Source organism: Tubulanus polymorphus, chromosome 1, assembly GCF_964204645.1.
Source record: "Tubulanus polymorphus chromosome 1, tnTubPoly1.2, whole genome shotgun sequence".
In the NCBI taxonomy this organism is placed as follows: Eukaryota; Metazoa; Nemertea; class Palaeonemertea; order Tubulaniformes; family Tubulanidae; genus Tubulanus; species Tubulanus polymorphus.
The window spans coordinates 8,290,267-8,312,192 of record NC_134025.1 but is presented as its reverse complement, the minus strand read 5'-3'; the positions used below and the strand labels follow the sequence as shown (position 1 = coordinate 8,312,192).

The window sequence follows — 21,926 nt, the reverse complement described above, 5'->3', positions numbered from 1 at the left end:
AGTTGTAGTAACTGTAGTGCCTTCTGGTGGTGGTTCTATACAGGTATAAATGATCAGTTAATAATTTTGTAAGTTAAGAGCCCTGGCTCATGATTACCGGGTATTGACGAAAAAGTATGTGAACTTACGTTGGACTATCAAGTTAGCCGTACACTTTGATTCACCGGCAGGATTGACAGCTTTAACTGTATAAACAGCAGTATCCTCTTCAATAGCATCTGGAATTGTTATGGTCGATTCACCAGTTTCGGTATTAAAGGTGATTTGCATATGCTCTGTTGGTTCCAACACTTCTTCATTCTTGTACCAGATGATTTCTGGCATTGGTTTACCACTTACAGTGCAGGTCAATGTTACCTGTTCGCCATCTTTTGCTAGTTTTGGCTGTAATGGCACAATCATATGAGGTGGTTCAGCTTGTTCTACATCTTGAACCTGTTCAACAATTTCAAAATGAATCTCAGTTGGCTTCTTCTCAACCATGACTTCTGTCACAGTTTCTACAACAGTGTCTGCTGTGGTTTGGACCGTAGGTAGTTCAACATCCAAAATCTCAATGGGTGCAATATCAACTACGGATACCTTTTCTTTAGGTTTCTCTTTGGGTAAATCTTTGAATTCTGAGGGTCCTTCAACCTTCCTCTCAACCTTAACCTCAGATATTTTCTCAACAATTGCCTGTTGTGGCTGTACTTCTGAAGGTATGTCAAGATCCTTAAAAACTATTTCAGGCTCTTTCTTTTCAACTTTTTGTATAGTTATTTCTTCCTCTATGATAGTCTTTTCTTTTGGTGAAAGCTGCTTTGGAAGTTCAGCATCAGGCTCATCAATCGGTAGAATTTCCACTTCAGATATAGTCTTCTTTGTCCTAACTTCAACAGCTTGCGGAATATCCTTGAATTCAGGTGGTAAGGTAAGCTCTTTCTTAACTTTAACCTCCATAACAACTTCTTCAGATTTAGGCTCTTCGGTGGGAAGTTTGTGCTCAGGAACCTCCTCCTCAGACGATGGTTCTAACTCGGTCTCTTTCACCTCCAAAATACAAGATGTAGTAGCTTCTCCAATTGGATTCACCGCAATGCAGCGATAAACACCCTGATCTTCCGGAAAACATTCAACAATAAGAAGAGAAACTTCACCTGTTGTGTCATCATAGTTAACAACAAAGTCCTCACTTTCTGATATATTTTTGTCATTCTGAAACCAGGTTATCTTTGGCATAGGTTTTCCAGTCACAGTACATCTCATAGTGATTTCATCACCATCAGTAGCTGAAATGGATTTTGGTTCTTCTGTAAATCTGGGTGGCTGCATATCTACCTCAACTGACACAGGTTCATCAGCTTGCACCTCCTCTGATGGAATCAATTCAATTGGTTCTGAAATTTAGAACACAATTATAAACTTACGTTGCTATACGTCTGATAGCTCTATAGTTAAATACAGACAAGCAGCCTATCGGCTGATATAGCTCTGCTGTGTTTTGTTAACTTAATCATTCTTGTTTAATCTAATGGTCACAACACTATGGGTACCCTTAAGGAATCATATCCAAGAATAGCTATGTAACTTATATAGATGTTGACCCATAGATCATCCATATTCAATTTGGTTATGATGCAATAAATAAACACTGTAAGACTTCATATGAATATGGGTCACTCTCTGCAACTCTCTCTGCTGACCTTTGGTCACCATCAAGCTAAAAATTGATGAATTAGTAGAATAAATTAATAATAACACACCAGTAACATAAAGAGTAGCCGTGCTTATAGCTGTTCCAAGGTCTGACGTTGCTTTACAAGTGTATTCACCAGTATCCTCTGGGCTGACATCAATAATCAGTAATACAGATTTGTTTTCTTCTCTGAACATCTCATAATGAGCAGAAGGATTTATGAGTAGACCATTTACAAACCATTCAATAAGGGGCTCAGGATAGGAATCAATCTGTACTTCAAGTCTGGAACAGAGAATATTTTCAAACAAATGAAAATTTATGTGGTCAAGACACACAGATAAAAAACAAGAGCATTATCATAAAAGAGAATTTCTTTACCTGGCAACGCTTCTTGTAGTTGCTCGTATTTTAGGTTTGAGTGACTGCACAAACACTGGTTTCATAGGCACTTGTCTAATTGGTTGAGTCTTTAGGCCTTTACTTTTGGTATCAATATCGACTGGCTTCTTTTGAGAATCTGATGGAGCCACTGAAATTGGCAATGAAAATGATTTCCTATGTACTAATGAACTACTTTAAATGTATATCCCTTAATTCTAATACAGCTTGATTGCTTTTAATTTTTTGATTGATAAACTTGGCAGAAAACAGTCATCAAATAAATAGAAATATAATCTACTCACAAGAAATATTGAGCACCGTTCGACAAGTGGTTTCACCAAGTTCATTCTCAGCTTTGAGAATATATTCTCCAGCATCCTGTGGTCGCACATCAACAATAACCAGGATGCATGTGCTTCCCTCCCGTATGATACGATACTTCGGAGATGGCTTGATCTCACGACTGTTTACATACCATGTTATTTTTGGAAGGGGATATGCATTGACACGACATTCCAATCTAGAAGTATAAAGTCTTTTATCAGTAATTTGCTAAAAATTGAATAACATTACATGTAAATTCATAAATAAATTACTCACTTGGCTGTTTGACCAGCTGGAATTGTTCGTTCAGGTGACAAAGACTTAAAGAATGTGGGTGGTTGAGCTTGCTCGGTCAGCTCCCTTTCTTGGGACATTTGGAATTCAGACACAGAGATTTTCTTCTCAGTGTAGGTTTCGGGAGAGATATCACGCTTTTGCAGAGAAATACTAGCAGTAGAAACTGCAGTTTCCTCTATAGCTGTAAAACGATATTTGAAGAGGTTTTTAGCAAATCTGATACAATACAAGATTTCACATTTGTTCTGAATCTTTGGAAAATTTAGATCATCTTAGAATGTAGAATGGTAAAATGGTAGATATGGAATATACAACAAAATTTCGAATCATGCAGAAATAATTTGAATAAGATTATTTTACCTGAGAAAACCCTTGTCAGTAGAACATTGAAACATGCAGTTTCATAGTAAGCTTGAATAACTGTATATCACACCAAGAAAATTCTAGCTAGAAAACCTATGTTTAATGATTGATTGACATGCGTACAATTTAACAAAAGTGGCTACTATAGATTCAATTATTCTAGTTAAGCTGAAATAAAAGTTTCATATGCATAGGTAGGTAGGTATCTGCAATAGAAATGTCAGTACACTAGGTAATACATGCTCAATTTGTCAGATGAATTTGTCGGTCATTCAAAATTGAAAATCATGCCACACACACGCACACGAGTTTTGGATAGAACAAACCATGCCTTAAAATCATGAAAAACTTACGTTCAACAAACAGCTCAGAGGCGCATTCAGCAAAACCACCACTATTAACTGCCCGACAAGTATAAATGCCAGAATCTTCAGGGAAAGCTTCTTGAATGACTAAAGTGTGTTTGTCTCCATCTTTGTACATCTGTTGAAAAAATCAAATGAATCTTGTCACTAGCGGTAACTTCCAACCAAAGGTATTTCTTCCAAAGAATCAAATACTAGCATTGTTATGGCATTATAGTTTGTAATTCAGTTGTAATCAATTGATTTAATCTTTTCCTTACTGAAGGATGTGAAATAGGTAATAATATGGAAATAATATTTGATCTTATCTCGTAGAAACCTCAAGCAAATGGTTTCAAAAATATCTATTGATTGTGTCATGTGCACAAAATGATCGTGAATTAATCATTTATTAAATCATATTAAATTCATCAGCACATATTAATGTTAAAGAATAACTGGGATTATACAAAAACCATATGGGTATTTCAATCGTATATCAATGAAATCATGAAACATCATTACAATCTTTGATCTATTAAAAATAATCCTGAAGCATTGTCTCTAATTGTGAGCGTGAATTGAGCAACAAGGTGATGATCTTGCCTTGTATCATATAATACATAGATTAGAAAGCACGCCAAGCAATATTGCTTCAATTCAGAATCTAACAACAAAATAGAGATTTTGAATTTTGAAATTGAAGCAATAACGATTACATATCATGAACAAGTTATATCATTGATATCACTTCTTAAAAATATCAGTGACTGATTACAACCATGTGCTAATGACTTACTTCTTCAAATTGTTTTTCTGCCCATTCATTGGAAAAATCATCATCTGGCTAAATAGGTGGAAACCCCAATATTTATATTTTAGCATTTGATTGCTAGCACTTCAAAAAATAAATCAACACCTTCCCACAAAGATAAGTCAAATCTATTGAAAGAATCCAAAAGTAAAAAGCCAAAAGTAAAAAGGTAAAAAAAAGTGAAATGGAACCCTAAGTACTAAATTTTAGTCAACTAACAGTTAACGATGACTGCATTCACTAAACTATAAAGTGAAATTAAAAATTACCTGGTAGTCTGTTGATGGTTTAATTGGCTCACCCTCACGCAGCCACTGGATTTCTGGAGCTGGTTGGCCAATAACAACAGTTTCTAATTGTACAGGCATGCCTTCCTTCAACTCAGTAGTAGCTAAAGGTTTCAAAAAACGTGGTGGCTCAACTGGCTCAGGTTCCTTAACTGGGGCAGCTGTTGAGAGAAAAGTCAATACATCTCAAAATGTTATATTTTTTTGAAATCATGGCTTTAATCAAATATTCTTGTTTTTCATCAGTTACCATTAACTTTGAGCGTAGCAGTTGAGGTCACTTCACCAGAAGGATTGACTCCGATAGCTTTGTATTGCCCAGCATCCTCAGGGAATGCTTGAGTAATTGTTAATGTGTGTGTATCACCAATGGACATCATTTTGAAGTATTTTGACTGTTTTATCGGTTGATTTCCATAGTACCATGTGACAACTGGTCCTGTTAAAAAAGTAAACAATGTATTTTTTTCTATAGTTCCTCACATATACCTCACTACCATACATTATAATACACTATGAAATTCTTTTGTAGAGACCTAATTGAATAGAAAACAAAAAATGCTTACTAGGTGTTCCAGAAATCTTGCAAGTAAATACTGCTTGGTTTCCTTCATCCACAGCAGAAAGATTTTTTAATGGTTCCAGACACTGTGGTGTCACTTGAAGCTCTTCAACCTTCTTGAATTTTACTGTTGTAGGCTCGGGTTTCTTTGAAGGTGTACCTTAGAATTTACATGTACAGTGAGATTTAACAAATTCAGGGAAATAAGGAACAGACAAATCATAACCATTAGTATATCATTTACCTTCAACATTAAGTTTAGCAGTGCAAGAAGTCTTGCCAGATGGGGCAATGGCAACACATTCATAGACACCAGCATCTTCAGGACGCACTTCATAAATCAAGAATGTGTAGTGATTGTCTTCCACAATAAACTTCCATCTTGGATTCTCATTCAAACGTTTGCCATTCTGTAATGTTTAGATTTGTAATTATGATGTTGAGCTGAAGAAAAATCATCAGAAATAATCAAAGTTTACATGCCTTTTGCCAATAAACATCCGGGGACGGTTTGCCAGTAATCTGACAATCAAATGTCAGTGGTTCACCAACTTTAATAACTGTGTCTTGTAGTAAACTACGGAATTCTGGAGGTTGTTCTTTCTCCAATGGAAGTTCCTCTATAAAACAAAAATTCAATTTTTATGAATTATTCACAATTCACAAGTTTGTTTTCTCTTACCAATACTTACCAATAACTGTAATTTTAGCCTTAGTCTGTGCAACACCACTTGGATTTTCAGCTATAACTGAGTATGTTCCAGCATCTTCTGGAAAGATCTCTGGCATAAAAAGTGAAGTTGAATTCTTTTGTGTAGATATCTGGAAGTCTCTAGAAGGCTGAATTTCCATGCCTTCACGATACCATTTGACAGTTGGTTCTGGTTTCCCAATGACCTCAACTTCAAGCTTTACAGATTTTCCCTCAGTGACAATTACTGGTTCAAGTCGTCTGATGAACAATGGTGGTTCTTTGCGTTCCAACTTATCAAATTTCAGTTGTGCTGTTTCTTCAGCTTTTTCGACATTATCAAGTTGTAGTTTCGCTCGAGCTCTTTCAACTTGCACCTCAGCTTCCGTTTCGAAGGTTGGACTTTGTTGACGGATCTCAAGAGTAGGTGGAATATGCTCTAGTTCAGATGTGCGAACAATTATTTCGCGAGTTTGTTGTTTTAAATCTGCATCTTGAACTGTTCTGGCTCTGGACTCAACGTCTATAAATTCAAATGCAAGTGTTGGAATTAATGCCTATTCAAATTTTCACTAAATTTTTACCCTTCAAAAATCACAAATAACACAAAGACTTACTCATTTCTAATTTTCGCAGTTCAAATACAGATGTTTTTGGTTTCTTGAGAGCAATATCTAGTTCAGTTGTTCTAGCTTCAACCCTTTTCATTTTTTCTAATGCAGGTACAAATTCAGCTAAAAATATTGAGAAAAGAATTTTAAAATATATTCTCACATTGTAGGAGTATTACCCCACACATCGCTCTTACCCTTGGGAGTTCGCTTCAGTCGTGATCGCCAGTCTTCTTTTGACTGGACTTCTAGGTCAGTGCTGGCAAATGCTTCACCAGATTTGTTTTTAGCAGTGACGCGAATCTGGCCAGCGTCATATTCTCTACATTTTGGAATTTCTAAGTAGTGCATCATACCATCATAAGACAACTTAAATCTGGTACCCTAAAAATGTATAAAATCACTGTTATTTCTTACACTTAAGTTTTATAGGTTCAAAGGTTAACAACCTATTTGAATTTGACACTTATTCTTTAGACATTGCTTCATCAAATACCGGTACTCACTGATGCAATGATGCTGCCATTAATCCACCAGACGACCCTTGGCCTAGGATGACCACTAACTTTGACAAGGAACTTCGCTGGCTCCCCTTCATCGACTACAACTGGTTCTGGTTTCAAATCAATTGCAGGTGGTTGAGGTGGTTTTTCTTCTTCCTGACTCATATCAGGCATAGGCCTTTAAAAATTATTCAAGTTATTAATCAAGAGTGGTAGCAATTGACAAATGGTTCAACAAATCACTCATGAAAACATGGATTTGAAATCTCTCATTCTACATCAATTGATTTATGTAGATGACACATGTTTATGTTTATGTAGATTAAACTATCATAAATTGCATCAAAAAATCATGAGTTTTTGATTAAATTTATTACTTTTTTAGATAAAAAGGTTAAGTAGGTATTACTATAAAACGTGTACAATGTACATCATTTTTAGAGTAATGTCAGTCAGAGTAAGTATTAATGAAACCAACAAATCATACAGTTAGATTCAATTTAACCACCATGATCATTTCAAATGTCAGTTTACACTAAATAATTGAGTGTTCATCAAGGAAGCAAGAAAATATGGGTACGCATGTTTTACATTGAAGGTACAGTTTAATCAAATGTGTGATTTAAACCTAAAATCATACATTTGACTGAAACATTTTACAAGACAATACAATAAAGCGAATTACAGTAAATGTTTTGAAACAAAATATTTCCAACCAAACTTTCAATGACGTAAACAAAATATGTATCAAAAGACTTACGCTAGCCAAGATTTCTCCATTGAGTCTAATTTCCTTACTGACTCCATGCCATCTGGTAACTGAGTTTCAGTTATTACCCCTTTCTTCGGCTTACACTTAAGTGTAGCTTTATTTGTCCAGTCTTCACCATACAAATTACTTGCATGACAGTAATATTCTCCGTCATCTTCAGGGTATGTCCATAATAGATCTAATGCGATGTATGAGAAGTCCCACGACGTTTTGAAACGTGTTCCATGGTGCAACAGTTTGCCATCTTTGTACCACTCAACTTTCATGTTTGGATCACCAATAGGTACTAAACTTGTCTCCAAATGCGCTGGATCAGATTCATCCAGATTAGGCAGGTCGACCAGCTTTCGCCTGAATTTAGGGGGCCGTTGTTTAGTTTTGTCATACATGTCTTCGGCAGGAGGCTCTTCTCCACGTGCAAGTGCATCTCTCAATGGTGTGTAATCAGGCTGATCACTGTAAGAAGAAATAATTGATATCATACAGGTACTTGTAGCAGAGTTGATGACTTGATGACTTGGTTAGCTGATCATTGTAATGCTATATGGAACATCGGATAGAAGCACAGTAAACCAAGCCAAATATGGTACCCGCTTGTACCACAGCTGAAACCACTTTCATGCAATTAAACACCCTAAGTTTCAATGAAGAGAAATTTTAAGAGCAAGATCATCAGTTAGTGAAATACTGAAATCACACATTTATCTTGTAGGTATCTGTGAGTGCATGCTGTGAAACTGAAATACAAAGAATCTACCAGTAACTCGATGAGAAATGATGATATAAATGGATATTTCACGGTTTTCTATGTTATTAATTTTACAATTTAGTCATGCAATATCATTCAACCTGTAAAATAAAAAAAGCTGCAGTCAATTGTGGTAATTAGATGTATATCATCAGCCTTGTGAATTATCAAAACTAAATTGCTTTTAAGATACTGAAAATGAAATGATGAATCTATAGTAAAAAATGAGTTAGGGATCTACCATTGTTTTTTACATCACATTGTATTCGTGCAAGTTTAAAATCTACATGCTGTCTTCATGCACAATCATTTAAGTTTCTACCTTGGTTTACGTGTTCGAACTGCCTTCGTAGAAACAACAGGTTGTGGTGATTGTGGCACCCTTGGAGCAGCAGGAGGCCGTCTAAAATTGGTAATAATCTATTCATGATATGCTCATATAGAATTTAAGAAAAACTGGATAGAAATTGTATTTTTATTAAGGAGATAAGTAATACAATACATGCAGATACAAGTAAATATGTGTACCCTTCTCCAGCAGCCCTGACGGTAAGTGGACTTGGTTCAGGTTTGAAAGGCTGAGTCTGTGCCATGGAAGGTGGTGTCACTGGTCGCATCGGTGGTGTTGACGGAAACATGGGAGCAACAACAATTGATTGAGGTATGCCAAACTGAATAGGCGTTGATGGTCTTTGAGGTGTAGTTGGTATACCAACTGTACCTATCTTAGTTGGAGTAGGTGGTGTCTGAGGCACTGGCATTGGCTGCTGCTGCTGCTGCTGCTGAGCTGGTGCATGCACCTGTGGCTGCATCCATGGAGACTGGACAACAGGTGACTGTGGTTCTCGTCTTGGTTCAATCTTCAATGGTGGTGCTTTAACTGGATATATTGGTTTTGGTCTGTCGACTGGTGAAGCTGGAACTTCCATTGATGTTTTACGTGGTACAGACGGTGATCTTTCAGGAGCTGGAGCCTGATATTTTGGTACATACTGTGGTTGTGTATGCGGCATTGTAGGAGCTTTTGTTGGCTGAGCTTGCGGTTGCTGTTGTGATGTCTGTCGCCATGGAGGGACTGGGCTCTGGTCCATCGGTCTGTCATGAAAACAAAAAGTTGATTTTGATATACAAGTGTCAATATGATCCCAATATTTCAAAAATAATCTTAAAACAAGTATCAGACATTGTCATAAAGCATATATCCATGCAACACACCTGACTGGAGTGATAACAGCTGCCTCGGAAAATTTCCTAATTGGCGCAGATTCAGCTGGGGTTGGTCTAAAACAACACAGCAACACATGGCAAAATTCGTTTTTAAATAACTGGTAAGCACGAAGTGCAAAAAACCTTAGACGTGAATATAAAACTATAGGTAAAAGTTCAAATTTGGTATACGGTAAAAATGTCCCCGGAAAAAATGTCCTGGAAAATATGTCCCCGGAAAAAATGTCCCTGGAAAATATGTCATGGGAAAAATTGTCCCATTTGTAAAGTAGGAAAAAATGTCCCAGTCTATCATTAATAACTTGGTAATTTATTGAATTTCACATCAAAATAGCACCAGAAATCAGTTACGGTAAATAAGTTTACGTATTGATGTTTCTAATTCATAATACTCACTTTATTAGAATTCTATCTATTATTTTATTCCCCAGTACAAAAAAGTGGTTTATGCTTCAGTGTCTGTAAAAATCATTCATTGTCTTTTTCTTTTAAGTTAGTTTTAACAATATCATAGTCAACTTTATAATATCTGAACTGATACTAACTAAAGTCACCCTTTAATCAAAGGAAACAATGTAAATTAAAGACAGTGAAGTCAAATCACATGCTGTCGGGTTGAGGAGTTGAGTTCACTTCTTTGATTAGGGACACTTATTATGGTACCCTTTGATTATCAGAGTTTGTCTCATGAATAATCGGCTGAGCTAACAATAATAATTATCGTGTTCACTTGAATAAAGCTTGTTCCTTTTTAAATAATAACCAAGTTTGTTGAGTTATTTCAAAAAGATATCCATTAATAATTCCTTTTGATTATCAGGATTACCCTGAAGTTTGTCTCATGAAATAATGGTTTTGATTTTTTACTCAGTTGACACGTTCTAAATATGCAAAATGAGTTGATACCAAAATTTGGGACATTTTTTTCTGGGGCACTTTTTCCTGGGACATTTTTTCCGGGACATTTTTACCTACATTCTTCAAATTTGACAGCAACAATATTTAATAAACCAGACACTGCTTTAGCAAATGCAAACTATCATCATGAGAACTGAATGTTAAAAAAGCCACTTTAAATAATGAGCAACACACCTCGATAACATTTGAGCTGGAGCTGATATTTTTCTTAGTGCTGGTGACTGCGAAAGCGGTCTACAAAGACACACATTTCAAAAGATTTTTCATGCGATGACTAAAATTATCATTCAATAGGGGAACGATTGAATGGCCTGAGAGGAATTTCTGAGAAGATTCGCACACACATTGATTGGCTGGACATGGATTATTATGAAACTATATACACACATGGAGTGGTACATGAATGGTACACATGCAGAAGATATAGACCAGTTTTACAAACCTGAACTGGGGAATAACTTCAGCGGTAACTGTTACTGGTTTAGGAACCTGTGGTTCAACATATTCATCCTCGGGTGGTGGACTTGATATTTAGAAAATATAAATAATATACTATAGACACTCTTAGACATACATGGATGGTTTTATATATTTAAATAGATTATATGTATTATTCCATGAATTCCTACTCCTACAATGATTCCTATACATTTATTGATTGCATATTACTAGAGCCACTATATCACTAACACATGCTAAAAGATATGATAGCACACCTGACATGTTTCAGAGACAAATGCTTCCACTCTGGCTCTGGTTCCTTAATTGGCTCTGGCCTGATAATTGAAGATAGAAGAACAAAACATTACAATTATTCAACTTTGTGTAAAGCTTAATCGATGGAAATCTAAATAAAAATTGCAATCAATATATGATGAATGTCTTTATTTCATAATTCTGTACATTCAAACTCAAGTTGAAAATGAGCTATACTAGGACATTACTAGGACATACTACAAACAAAAAACAGATGCTAACAAGAAAAAATTGTGAAAAAATTCTTTGATGTTCAGCTGAAGAAAATCTCTCTGAAAAAATGCTTTGATAATTAGCTATTACTTTAAAAATAAAATCTACTTCATGCAATTCAAGTACCTTTGCCATGGGACAATTGCTGGTTGGCCAGTAGTGATGGGAGCAGGATACATGTTTAGTTCAGCGGTTGTAGGGGGCTTTGGAGCTAATGTTGGCTGTGCAGAGGTTGCAACTGGAGCAGATGTAGGTAGCTTCCTAGTAACAGATAACAATAATGATGGAGTTGAAATCAAGGATAAAATTTTTAAAACCATTTTTCTATTAATAGGTAATTTTTCATGAAGTTATACATGTGGAAGAAGCAAATACTATAACTAGAATTTCTGAAAAAATTGTTTGCTACAAATTCATACAAATATTGAAGCATTTTCAAAAACAAGTACGAAATCTATTTACCTCATGGAACAAATATCTGATCTAATAATTATGTTACCTATATATCTACTTAGTAAAGAATCAGAAGAATACTAAAATTGGAATAATTGAATATTGGAAAAATGACTTTTCCTGTGTAATATGTCAAATATTTAGGATTTGAAAATATTGGAAAATTACTTTTCCTGTGTAACATCTCAAGTATTTAGGATTTCAAAATAAACCATAACTAGGGGTCCAGGGACACCATGCCCACTTGGGAAGTGGTTTCAAATGCTCAACAATATAACAATTTCAATATTCAATGCCTAGGTACCAATATAATAAGAAAATGCTAGGTTATTCTACTATTCAATGCCCCCTGGTGACCATATAGAATAAGTAATTTCCTTAAAACTCACCACAATCATAGACGATGTCATGAGCTACAACTTTGCAATTGATTGTGGTAACGAAATATGTATTGGTACAAATATGATATAGAAATACTAAGATATTGTATTATTCAACGCCCCCTGGTAGCCATATATAAAAACCAATGAACTGGTTCCCACAGTTATATGAATTCAAAATTCCCAAGTTTTTCCCAAGTATTTCATGAGTGATTTTTCAATTTTCCCAAATGCAAATGAACACATATCATGGATCAACAGTCAACACTTTAGCAGTGACTGGTTGATAAAGGTGATTTTCAAGGGAAACTGCTGAAGAAAGTTACCCTTGGCAATTGCAATATGTGAAATGTAATGAATTTCCCAAATATTTCCCTGATTTGAGGAAAATTTTTCAAATTCCCAAATATTTCCAAACCGGGAATTATTATTTCAAAATTCCCAAGTTTTTCCCAATTTCCCTGTTCTGTGGGAACCATGACCAAGATGGCCACCAATTGTGTCATAATTGGCTGATCAAAAATACCTGTCTCAGGTATAAAACATCCCTTTCCAAAGAATACCCATCAGCAATTGAAATAAGAAATGGCAAACCAGTAGGAAGCTACAGGACTCAGAATTTGGGCCAAAATTAACATTTTTGGGCACTTAAAAGGTCCTAGGATGAACATCCTGAGTCCGATCGACCCAATTTTTATTATGCTGATAGGCCCTGGGGGGATTCGAATATATACGAAAGATCAAGGTAATTGATCGAGGCGTCTTCAAAATTTCCCTCAAAAAGTTCAAAAATTTGTAAAAAGTGCTGATTTTGGCGAACAACAATGGCTGCCAGTCGGCCATCTTGATTCTGACAGGGCCAGTTTTTGGGCTGAAGATGTGTCTAGGGTAGATACATGTGTAACCCAAATATCAAGACATTACATTGAAGTGTCTTCAAAACTTCCCAAAATAACTGGATTCCGTTGACGAACGGATGGACGACGGACGAAAAGTGAACGCAATAGCCCGCTGGGACTAAAGTCCCAAGTGGGCTAAAAACCAAGTCATACAATACTAACTATCATACATATGAAAACGAATGGTGAAATCAAGAGTGCTGCAGGCAATATATAGTAAGAGAGATGAACCTTTGTTCCACAACAGTGAAAGCAGATGATGGTTTTTCTGACATAGGAAGAGGTTGCAGTGAAGGTCTCCATGGCTTTATGGTTGCAGCTGTTGTTAACCGATGCTGTTGTGGCAGGGTCAATTGAGGTTCTTTTGATACCGGAATGTAATGCTCATCGGTAGGTGTATTCTTTGACAAGTCAAATTCAACAGTTCGACTCTCAGAAGGGAGGCCATATTTCTGAATTGCATCTTTGACTGGCTGACACGGTACAAAATGATACGGCTCAGATGCTTTAACAACATTGAATTTACATTCATCAAGACCCTGTACTTTCTTTACAAGGCTACTCAATTCCGGGACAAGAGCACTACTCATTTTCCGATCATGTGTTGTGGCTTCGGTATCAGTCACAGTAGGATGTGGAGCAGCATAAAACTCCTGAGTCACTGGTGGACATCTATGATAAAGATCAGTAAGCAAAACAGTCAAACACTAACAACAATAACTCAAATATCATAGAATAACTTTAAGTCAGCACAAATGACATTATCACTCATATTTACGATTAAACACTCATTTACTTGTTAATATGAGAAAAATTATCAGTAAGTATCTACTTTATTGAACTCTTATCAACAATTCATGCTACAAATACTCATTTATCATACAGAAAATTTCATCTAACAAAGAAAAAAACGAAGAATTATCCATTACATATGTGCCTACAATTACATAAATGAAATGGTGCCTTAATTTGGTTATTACATTTCTATCCAAGCTAAATTTTTTCCTGATTGTTTTAGTTTTGATAGCTTAATCTAAGACTATTTGAATAGTATTTCCTGAACTAATTGATTATCCTTATTACTACTGTATTAGAAAACTTAATCACCCAAAACCCAGTTGCCCGGTAATTAGTTTACAGTAGAATCTTGAAATAAATAGTCAAACTCCCTATTTGATTAATGACTTCTATTTTACTTATCTACAATTCATTTATCACTAAATGCAATTAATGATGAGCAGTCATTGAATTAAATCACCTGAATTCATCAATTTCCAGCCAGGCTCTGAAAACTGACTCAGCCGCTGTAAGTTTCAGGCTCTTAGGTCTTTGAGCTGATTGAGGAGGGCTATTGTTTAAAATAAAACAACCTTTCTTGGTCAAAAATACATCAGAATATTTCCAGAATTTATCTATTTTTTACTTTTCCTATTTCAATGTGAGGAATTCATTTAAATTTACAATTTAAACCATTCTGAGTAAAAAAAGCTTAATCACTGATATAGAGTAATCATCTATTCTATATTTCCTTCCAATCTACAGATAATTGTTATTATATCACACCTTAGTTTTCCATCACTGAGGAGAGTTAAAATGGCACTTGAATATTCATCAGCATAGGAAATTATTTTTATTGGCGCATGTCCTATGATTGTTTGTTTTACATCCCTAAAGATAAAATTAGAGGAATCGATTTCAAGAGATACTTTTTAAAACTTTGAATGTAATATTTCACTTCAATAAATAAATAAATCTAATCTATTTCAATAAATGTAATCTAATAAATCCAATCGACAGTATGTTCAATTTGTTTGCAATTACGTCATAAGAACATGCTGTGGTAATTAAAAGTAGTGGTCCTTCATATGGGAAAAAAACTACATATAATAAAAATCTAAATTGTACGTAAGTAAACAAAAATGCTGTCAGCTCTATAGCCAAAGATGCTCACTACAACTAATAAATGTAACAGGCATTTTGCCCACCTGTATTTCTCAATATCTGGCAATTCTTTCACAACAGCCTGAGCAGCAGCAGCTGCTTTCAGAGGCATTGGTCTTGGTGGAACCTGGGCCTTGGATTTCTGAGGAGGACTATACAATGATCATAGAAGATTTTCATACATAAGTCATAAAATTTGCCAGTGATTATGAAGAAAATATTTCAGCAGTGTTTTTCACATGCAAGAAGTGATTCTGAAAACCAATACTACCCTATGTTGCATGCCTCTGAATATAAAAAAAATATCAAACCTTAATTGCCCATCACCGCCTAGAGTCAAAATAGCACTGTCGTATTCATTAGCATAAGCAATGATCCTTAGGGGAGCTTCAGGCAGGGTAACCTGAGGACTGCCGGGTGCCTTCATTGGACATTGAGGAATGCTGGGCGCTTTAAGCGGACTTTGAGGCGGGAAAGTCGCTGTGGCTACTGGCTCCGGACGTTTTGTTACGCTTACTCTAATGATTAAAATAGACATTGAAAGTACACATATAAATAAATATATAAAAACAAATTAGGTATCTGTGAACTGCAAAATGAAGATATAATTAGAAAATGTTTCACATTCAGTGATTTATATAACTATCATACATCCAGATCACATACAATAGACACATCACATACAATTACACATTAAAATACCAGTATACATGTATAAGTAAGTGCGATGATAAATATAACATGGACTTACCTTGGTTTTGTACTCTTGGGAATGATTAACTTTCGTTCTGGTTCCGGTTCTGGAGCTTGACCTAGCAAAAGTTGAATGGATCAAATTATTCACTGATTCTATCGAAAAAGTTGAAGGAATTAAGGATTCTTTCACTTACATTGTACAACAAGCCTGGCTCTAGTAGAAGCAGTACCAGCAACATTGACAGCAGTGCACTGAATCCAAGCATTATCAGTTCCTCTTGTTTGATCAATATACAGTGTTGAATGACTTCCTTCAGTGACAACTCTAGAAACAAAATGTTCAAAATGTAAAAAGTAGCAGACGACAGGATACAAAGTCAGCTTATACACATGTACATGCGAAGTTGATTGTAGATATACTGTACGTACCTGTAGCCCATTTCAGGGATGATAGTTCGCCCTTCTTTCTGCCAGCTCATCATAGGAATAGGTGTGCCTACCGCTTGACAGTGGAATGAAACTGGCTGTCCTTCAGGAACTGTCGCATTCTGGATTCGGTCAATGAAACGCGGAGGCATCACTTTTTCTCTCTCTATAATTACAAAATAATAGTGTGACCCCCAAAAACAGATATTAACTAGACATGTTCATTGTTCATTGTTGATAAGTTTTTGCTTACCGAGTACGTTAAGATTGACAGTGAACCTGTCTTCTCCTGCTTTGTTACGTGCAATACAGGTGTAGGTGCCAGCATCTTCCCGACCAACAGCATTGAAAATGAGAGAATGTACTCCATCTTCATTCACACAGATCTGAAGGAGAGAATGTAAAACATCATTACTTTGATATGTTTGATATCTATGAGAGAAATTATGAAATTGAACTCAAAAAAATTTCTTACTTTGTGAAGACTATCATCATGTATTTCAACACCATTGCGGAACCATAACAGTTCAGGCATTGGGCGAGCAAAGACTATGCAGTCAAATCGTACCATATTGCCTTCACGTGCCTCTTGGTCACTAGGAACTCGTTTGAAGACTGGTTTGAAATGTTTCTCAACAGTTTCACTTGATCCTGGTTCACTCTTGAGTGATTTTTGAGATTCTTGCCTTTGGATCGAACGCATCGTTTCAGGACTCACAAATGAAGAGTCATCGACGATGCTTTGTCCTTCTATATATAACTCTGCACTACATGTTTGTTTACCATAGGGATTTATCGCAAACACTGTGTAATGCCCAGCATCCTCCTTCAACGCGATGCGAATTCTGAGTGTACAGTACCCATCATGAGTATAACGTTGCACAAATCTCTGACTAGGCTGAATGTATATACCATTCTTGTACCACTGAATCTGAAAATCAATCGATTTCATCATTAGTAAATACAGAGCTTTAATCTTAGGCAAAAAAAATGTGCAATTATGTAACATACCTGAGGACGAGGAACACCTGTAACCTTACACACAAAAGTCACATCAGACCCCTCTATCAATTTGAAATTTTTCAGTTTCTGTACCAGATGTGGAGCATCAGGAGGACCACTAACTGGTACAGATTTTGGACGAAGTGGCTCCGAATCATATCGTTCTGATTCAGATTCACTCATTCGTGTCTGTTCTTCACGGAATTCAATCTCTTTCATTAGTCTTTGTTCAAATGTGGAGACAACAAAATCACCACGGGGCTGACTCATTCGGGATTCATCTTCAGAAATTCTTCTCTGAATAGACTGTTCCAAACGACGCTCAGCACGAGGTGTAAAGAATGTCTCTTTTCGCTGGCGAGGTGACTCTAATCGGGTTTCAAGTTCAGACAATAAAACCTTCTGTCGTTCCTTCTCCTGGTCCCGATCTCTAGCAGCCTCCTCAGCTGCCAGCCATTGACGGTATCGATCTTCTCCCATAAGGAAGACTGTTTCTGAAGTCTCACCTACAGGGTTTATGGCAGTGCATGTGAATTCACCCTCATCATCTGCTAAGCACATGTTGATGACAAGTGATATCTCACCGGTATTTTTGTCATAGTACATCTTGAATCTGTGGAAAGAGACCAACGAAAATATCATAATTAAAAAAAAAGATCTTTTAACAAAATAGGTACCCATATGAGTATTAAACCTTACCGATGACCATCCTTTAGTGGTCGACCAGCTCGACTCCAGACGATATCAGGAGCTGGATATCCCGCCACTTTGCAGTCAAAGAAAGCACTTGCTGCTTCTAACAGACGATAATGTTGTGGCTTTCTGATGAAAGTTGGTGGCATAGCATTTTCTGGAATGAAGGATTTCTGTGGTTCGGCATGTTCTGGTGGGGTGTGCAATTCTGGAGCTGTAATTGAACCACAAGAATTTCATTAAAATCATCTTCGAAATTTCAAAAACAAGTTTTGAAAGAATCTATATACTGTTACCTCTGTCCACACGTAAATGGCAGAAAGAACTCTTTGTGCCTAAATTGTTGGTTGCTGTGCAAGTGAATTTTCCAGCATCTTGTTCAAATGCTTCAGCAATGACCAATCTACTGATACCCAGGTCATAGGTGATCATGTAATCAGGAGATGCTTTAATTTCAACATCTTCCCGGTACCAGCGAATGACAGGTTGTGGATGAGCTCTGACTTCACACTCAAGGGTTACACGCTGACCTTCACGGATATATGTGTTCTGTAAAGGCTTTGATCAAAAATTCAAAATTAGAATTCATACAACAGGCTTGTACAACAGAATTCAATGAGATTAGTTCAAATTAAATCATTTACCCTTGTAAAAGTTGGCACACTGAAAGGTATGCGTGTAGGACTATGTTCAGGACTAGAACTTGCAGACATGCGCATTGTTCGTGATTGTTGATACATGCGTCGAGGTGCAAATTTTGATGTATCTGGTGCATAAAGATATTCTGATTTGCGCTGTTCAACAGAGGATTCACGTTCCGAAGGAGTTCTTGGCGGTGAGGGAGACATTGACTCACGACCAGAAGGAGCTGAAAATATGAGCTTTCTTTGAAATTCCGAATTCTTCAGTCTTTCTATTCAAACATAGATAATAAATCTATTGTCATGATTTCTCAAATAGAAATAATTGAGGACTAACACTCTTTACCTTCAACGATCAATTCAGCGGTGCACTGAGCTCTGCCAGCAGGATTTTCAGCGGCAACAGTGAACTTGCCAGAATCCTCATAGAATACTTCTGGAATGTACAGGGAATGAACATCACCCTCCTGGACGATCTCAAAATCAGGTGAGCTGATGATCTTCTGGCCCTCTCGATACCAAGTGACATCAGGAATTGGTGCACCGGCAACTTGAACTGTAAGTCGCACTGGTTTACCTTCTTTCACTTCTTGTGATTGAAGCCGCTGAGGGAAAGAAGGCGGAATCATGGTAGCTGAAATCATAAGAATTTCATACATCAAAATGAAGCACACAAGATCTTGTAAATGAATTCACCTAATAATCGTCATAGGCTAACTATAGAGAAAAATATTTCTTCAATAGAGAGTGATAAATAAAGAGAAGTTCCAGTAGATAAGATATTGTTTATATTAGCTGAAAGGATTTGGGTTACTTGTAGAGATAAAGATAAAGGAAGTTTACAAGCTGAGTCAGAATGTAGTGATGCAGTACAGGTGTGTGTGTGGCCGCAAGAAAAACAATTCCACCATCCCCTCAACACAGCCACAACCCTGCTGGACATTTCAGAAATATCTAACATGTATCTCAAACAATTCTAACTTAGTACTGAGCGTGGGTGTTCTCTAAAGTTTGAAAATCCTAAAGAAAAAATATCCACCATACTGCACTCGCTTACATTCAATTATAAACTTGTCTTATGGAATAAATATATCCGATAACAAAAATTCCATATCAATGATGTTGAATTTCATATAAAATTAACTCTCTATTAATAAACAAAGTGTTTACAACTATGTCATTGAATTCCACAATACAAGTCTGAATAAAAAGCAGCCACCAATCTCCTGTAACTCCTAACTGTATTATATTCTCGATTTGTAATTATATATTGTAGGATTTAACTATGTACATGACAGTTTACATAAGAAAAATTAAAATCAAAACTTCACCACTATATACCCCCAGTTAGTGGAAGGTAAGTTTTATCTGAGGTAAGAGAATTTGAATAAACATAACACTGGTACCTGAGAAATTGAAATCCTCATAGCGAATTTCTACATTACTCTGTCTACGGCAAGCCATGATATAAAATGACTACCATTCCCTCAGAATAATTCCGAAACCGAAAGAAAATTAACAAAAAACTTGTTTCGAAACTCTTATTCCAACATGATGAGAGAGCCACAGAACAAATCCAGAGCGAAACTTCTATGAAGTGAATAACTGAATCCTTGTTTTATACTTTTGATTAGCCAATCGTGCGTTTACAATGATTGATATCAAAGCCAGACTGATATCAATCATCAGTAAAAAGTTAGACGCATTCATTCATTCATCGACAGGTGCAATCAGCCTCATCCCCAACACAGAGTTGTTGGCAGAGTGCAAGGCGAACTGCATTGATGTAAGATCAATGAAGAAATATCCTCTCCACTCGAACTAATTTTAGCTAAGGGTTGAGGATCCAGCAAGTTTATCAAACATCAGGGAGAAGAATAATGTACCCTCAGGCAATTGAGATTGTGCTCATTGCTTGGGTAGCCGATGCATACACTCAGTAATGAATATTTGAAATGGTTTATCAAGCAAAGCAGTTTTAGAAAGTACAACTATATCGAAAAATGCAGACACAACTCATTTAGAATAGAAGATGCTCTGGAGAGTCCATTCTCTTAATTGGGATTTTGGATTGTGTACAACTATAATAATTCTAGTTATTCTAGAAACAATTTTACAGACATTCGCTCAAATTCTATTTCAGATATACAAACTTCAGATTCCACACGATTATCTCAAGAATGCTAAAGAAAAACACATGGGCATGAAATACATCAGTATTCAAGTTTCAAGAATCTAGTATTTCAACCAATACTGAAAACTAACTCTTGAATAAATAAACAATCTTGCATACTGTCTAACTACATCAACAGATTTTTTGGCTTAACTGCAAATTCCCATATTTAAAGATAATGGTTCGAAATAGTATGGCCCTTGGTTCTTCAATTACTAATATAACGTTTTGAAAATATATTATATACCCTACACATTGGGTTAATAAGTATTCCTACCTTTAACAATGAGCTCAGCTGAACTTGTAGCATGACCTGCAATATTTTCTGCCCCACACATGAACAGCCCAGCATCTTCCTCAAACACCTCAGGTATAGTAAGTGATACACGTCCTTGTTTGTATGATATTTCAAAATCAGCTTTGTCTGATATTTCTCGCCCTTCACGGAACCACTTGATAGTTGGCTCAGGCTTGCCTGAAATGATGTTTTGTTTCAAAAACGTTAATAAAATTCAATGATAAAAAGAAATCTTATTGAATTAAGAAATTGAGGAATTAATCAAACAAGATGTATTGAAGATATACCTGAGATAACACCATCAAAGACAACTCTTGAACCTTCTTCAGCAGCGATATTCTTCAGTGGTTCAATGAATTTGGGTGGTACAGGAACTGCTATAGTAACATCGACTTGCTGGAACCTTGGTTCAATTTGTTTACTGAATTCGGTTGTGTAGTGTGGTTCTGGAGATGTGGGCTTCCACCTTGGAGCTGCTGCCACAACTGGTGGTGCGACAGGTTGCCATTTCGGTGGAGGTACCTGCTTATCAGGACTTTTTGCCCATGGTGGTGCAACTACAGGTGACTGCGGTGGTGGTGTCCATTTTGGTTTCACCAACTCCTTTTGTGGCGATGGTGGTGGTGGCGTCCATTTTGGTTGTACCATTACTCTTTCTGGTGATGGAGGTGGTGGCGTCCATTTTGGTTTTACCAGCTCCTTTTGTGGTGATGGAGGTGGTGGCATCCATTTTGGTTGTACCATTACTTTTTCTGGTGATGGAGGTGGTGGCGTCCATTTTGGTTGCATTGGTTTTGATACAGGAGTTGGTGATGGCCTGGGGGATACAGGC

At 36.4% G+C, this 21,926-nt stretch overlaps 1 protein-coding gene across 3 annotated transcripts in view; it reads right to left on the bottom strand.

Annotated features, from left to right (window-relative positions):
* Nucleotides 1-21,746, bottom strand: part of LOC141914718 (titin-like) — a 54,399-nt gene extending 32,653 nt beyond the window's left edge. For 2 of the 3 annotated variants that reach the window (XM_074805989.1, XM_074805991.1), the window contains exons 1-24: nt 21,382-21,746; nt 21,074-21,271; nt 18,970-19,257; nt 18,627-18,850; nt 18,279-18,540; nt 17,989-18,196; nt 17,299-17,902; nt 16,763-17,218; nt 16,541-16,673; nt 16,291-16,453; nt 16,056-16,186; nt 15,917-15,977; nt 7,619-8,086; nt 6,862-7,036; nt 6,553-6,739; nt 6,362-6,478; nt 5,746-6,267; nt 5,537-5,673; nt 5,298-5,463; nt 5,058-5,213; nt 4,742-4,930; nt 4,474-4,652; nt 4,190-4,237; nt 3,400-3,529 (exon numbers count right to left, since the gene is read on the bottom strand). In XM_074805989.1, the coding sequence (XP_074662090.1) occupies nt 3,400-3,529; nt 4,190-4,237; nt 4,474-4,652; nt 4,742-4,930; nt 5,058-5,213; nt 5,298-5,463; nt 5,537-5,673; nt 5,746-6,267; nt 6,362-6,478; nt 6,553-6,739; nt 6,862-7,036; nt 7,619-8,086; nt 15,917-15,977; nt 16,056-16,186; nt 16,291-16,453; nt 16,541-16,673; nt 16,763-17,218; nt 17,299-17,902; nt 17,989-18,196; nt 18,279-18,540; nt 18,627-18,850; nt 18,970-19,257; nt 21,074-21,271; nt 21,382-21,742 (5,563 nt within the window). In that variant the 5' untranslated portion in view covers nt 21,743-21,746. The remainder of the gene's footprint in view (nt 1-3,399; nt 3,530-4,189; nt 4,238-4,473; nt 4,653-4,741; nt 4,931-5,057; nt 5,214-5,297; nt 5,464-5,536; nt 5,674-5,745; nt 6,268-6,361; nt 6,479-6,552; nt 6,740-6,861; nt 7,037-7,618; nt 8,087-15,916; nt 15,978-16,055; nt 16,187-16,290; nt 16,454-16,540; nt 16,674-16,762; nt 17,219-17,298; nt 17,903-17,988; nt 18,197-18,278; nt 18,541-18,626; nt 18,851-18,969; nt 19,258-21,073; nt 21,272-21,381) is intronic. The other variant, XM_074805990.1, reaches the window with a different exon arrangement.
* Nucleotides 21,747-21,926: the final 180 nt, after the last annotated feature.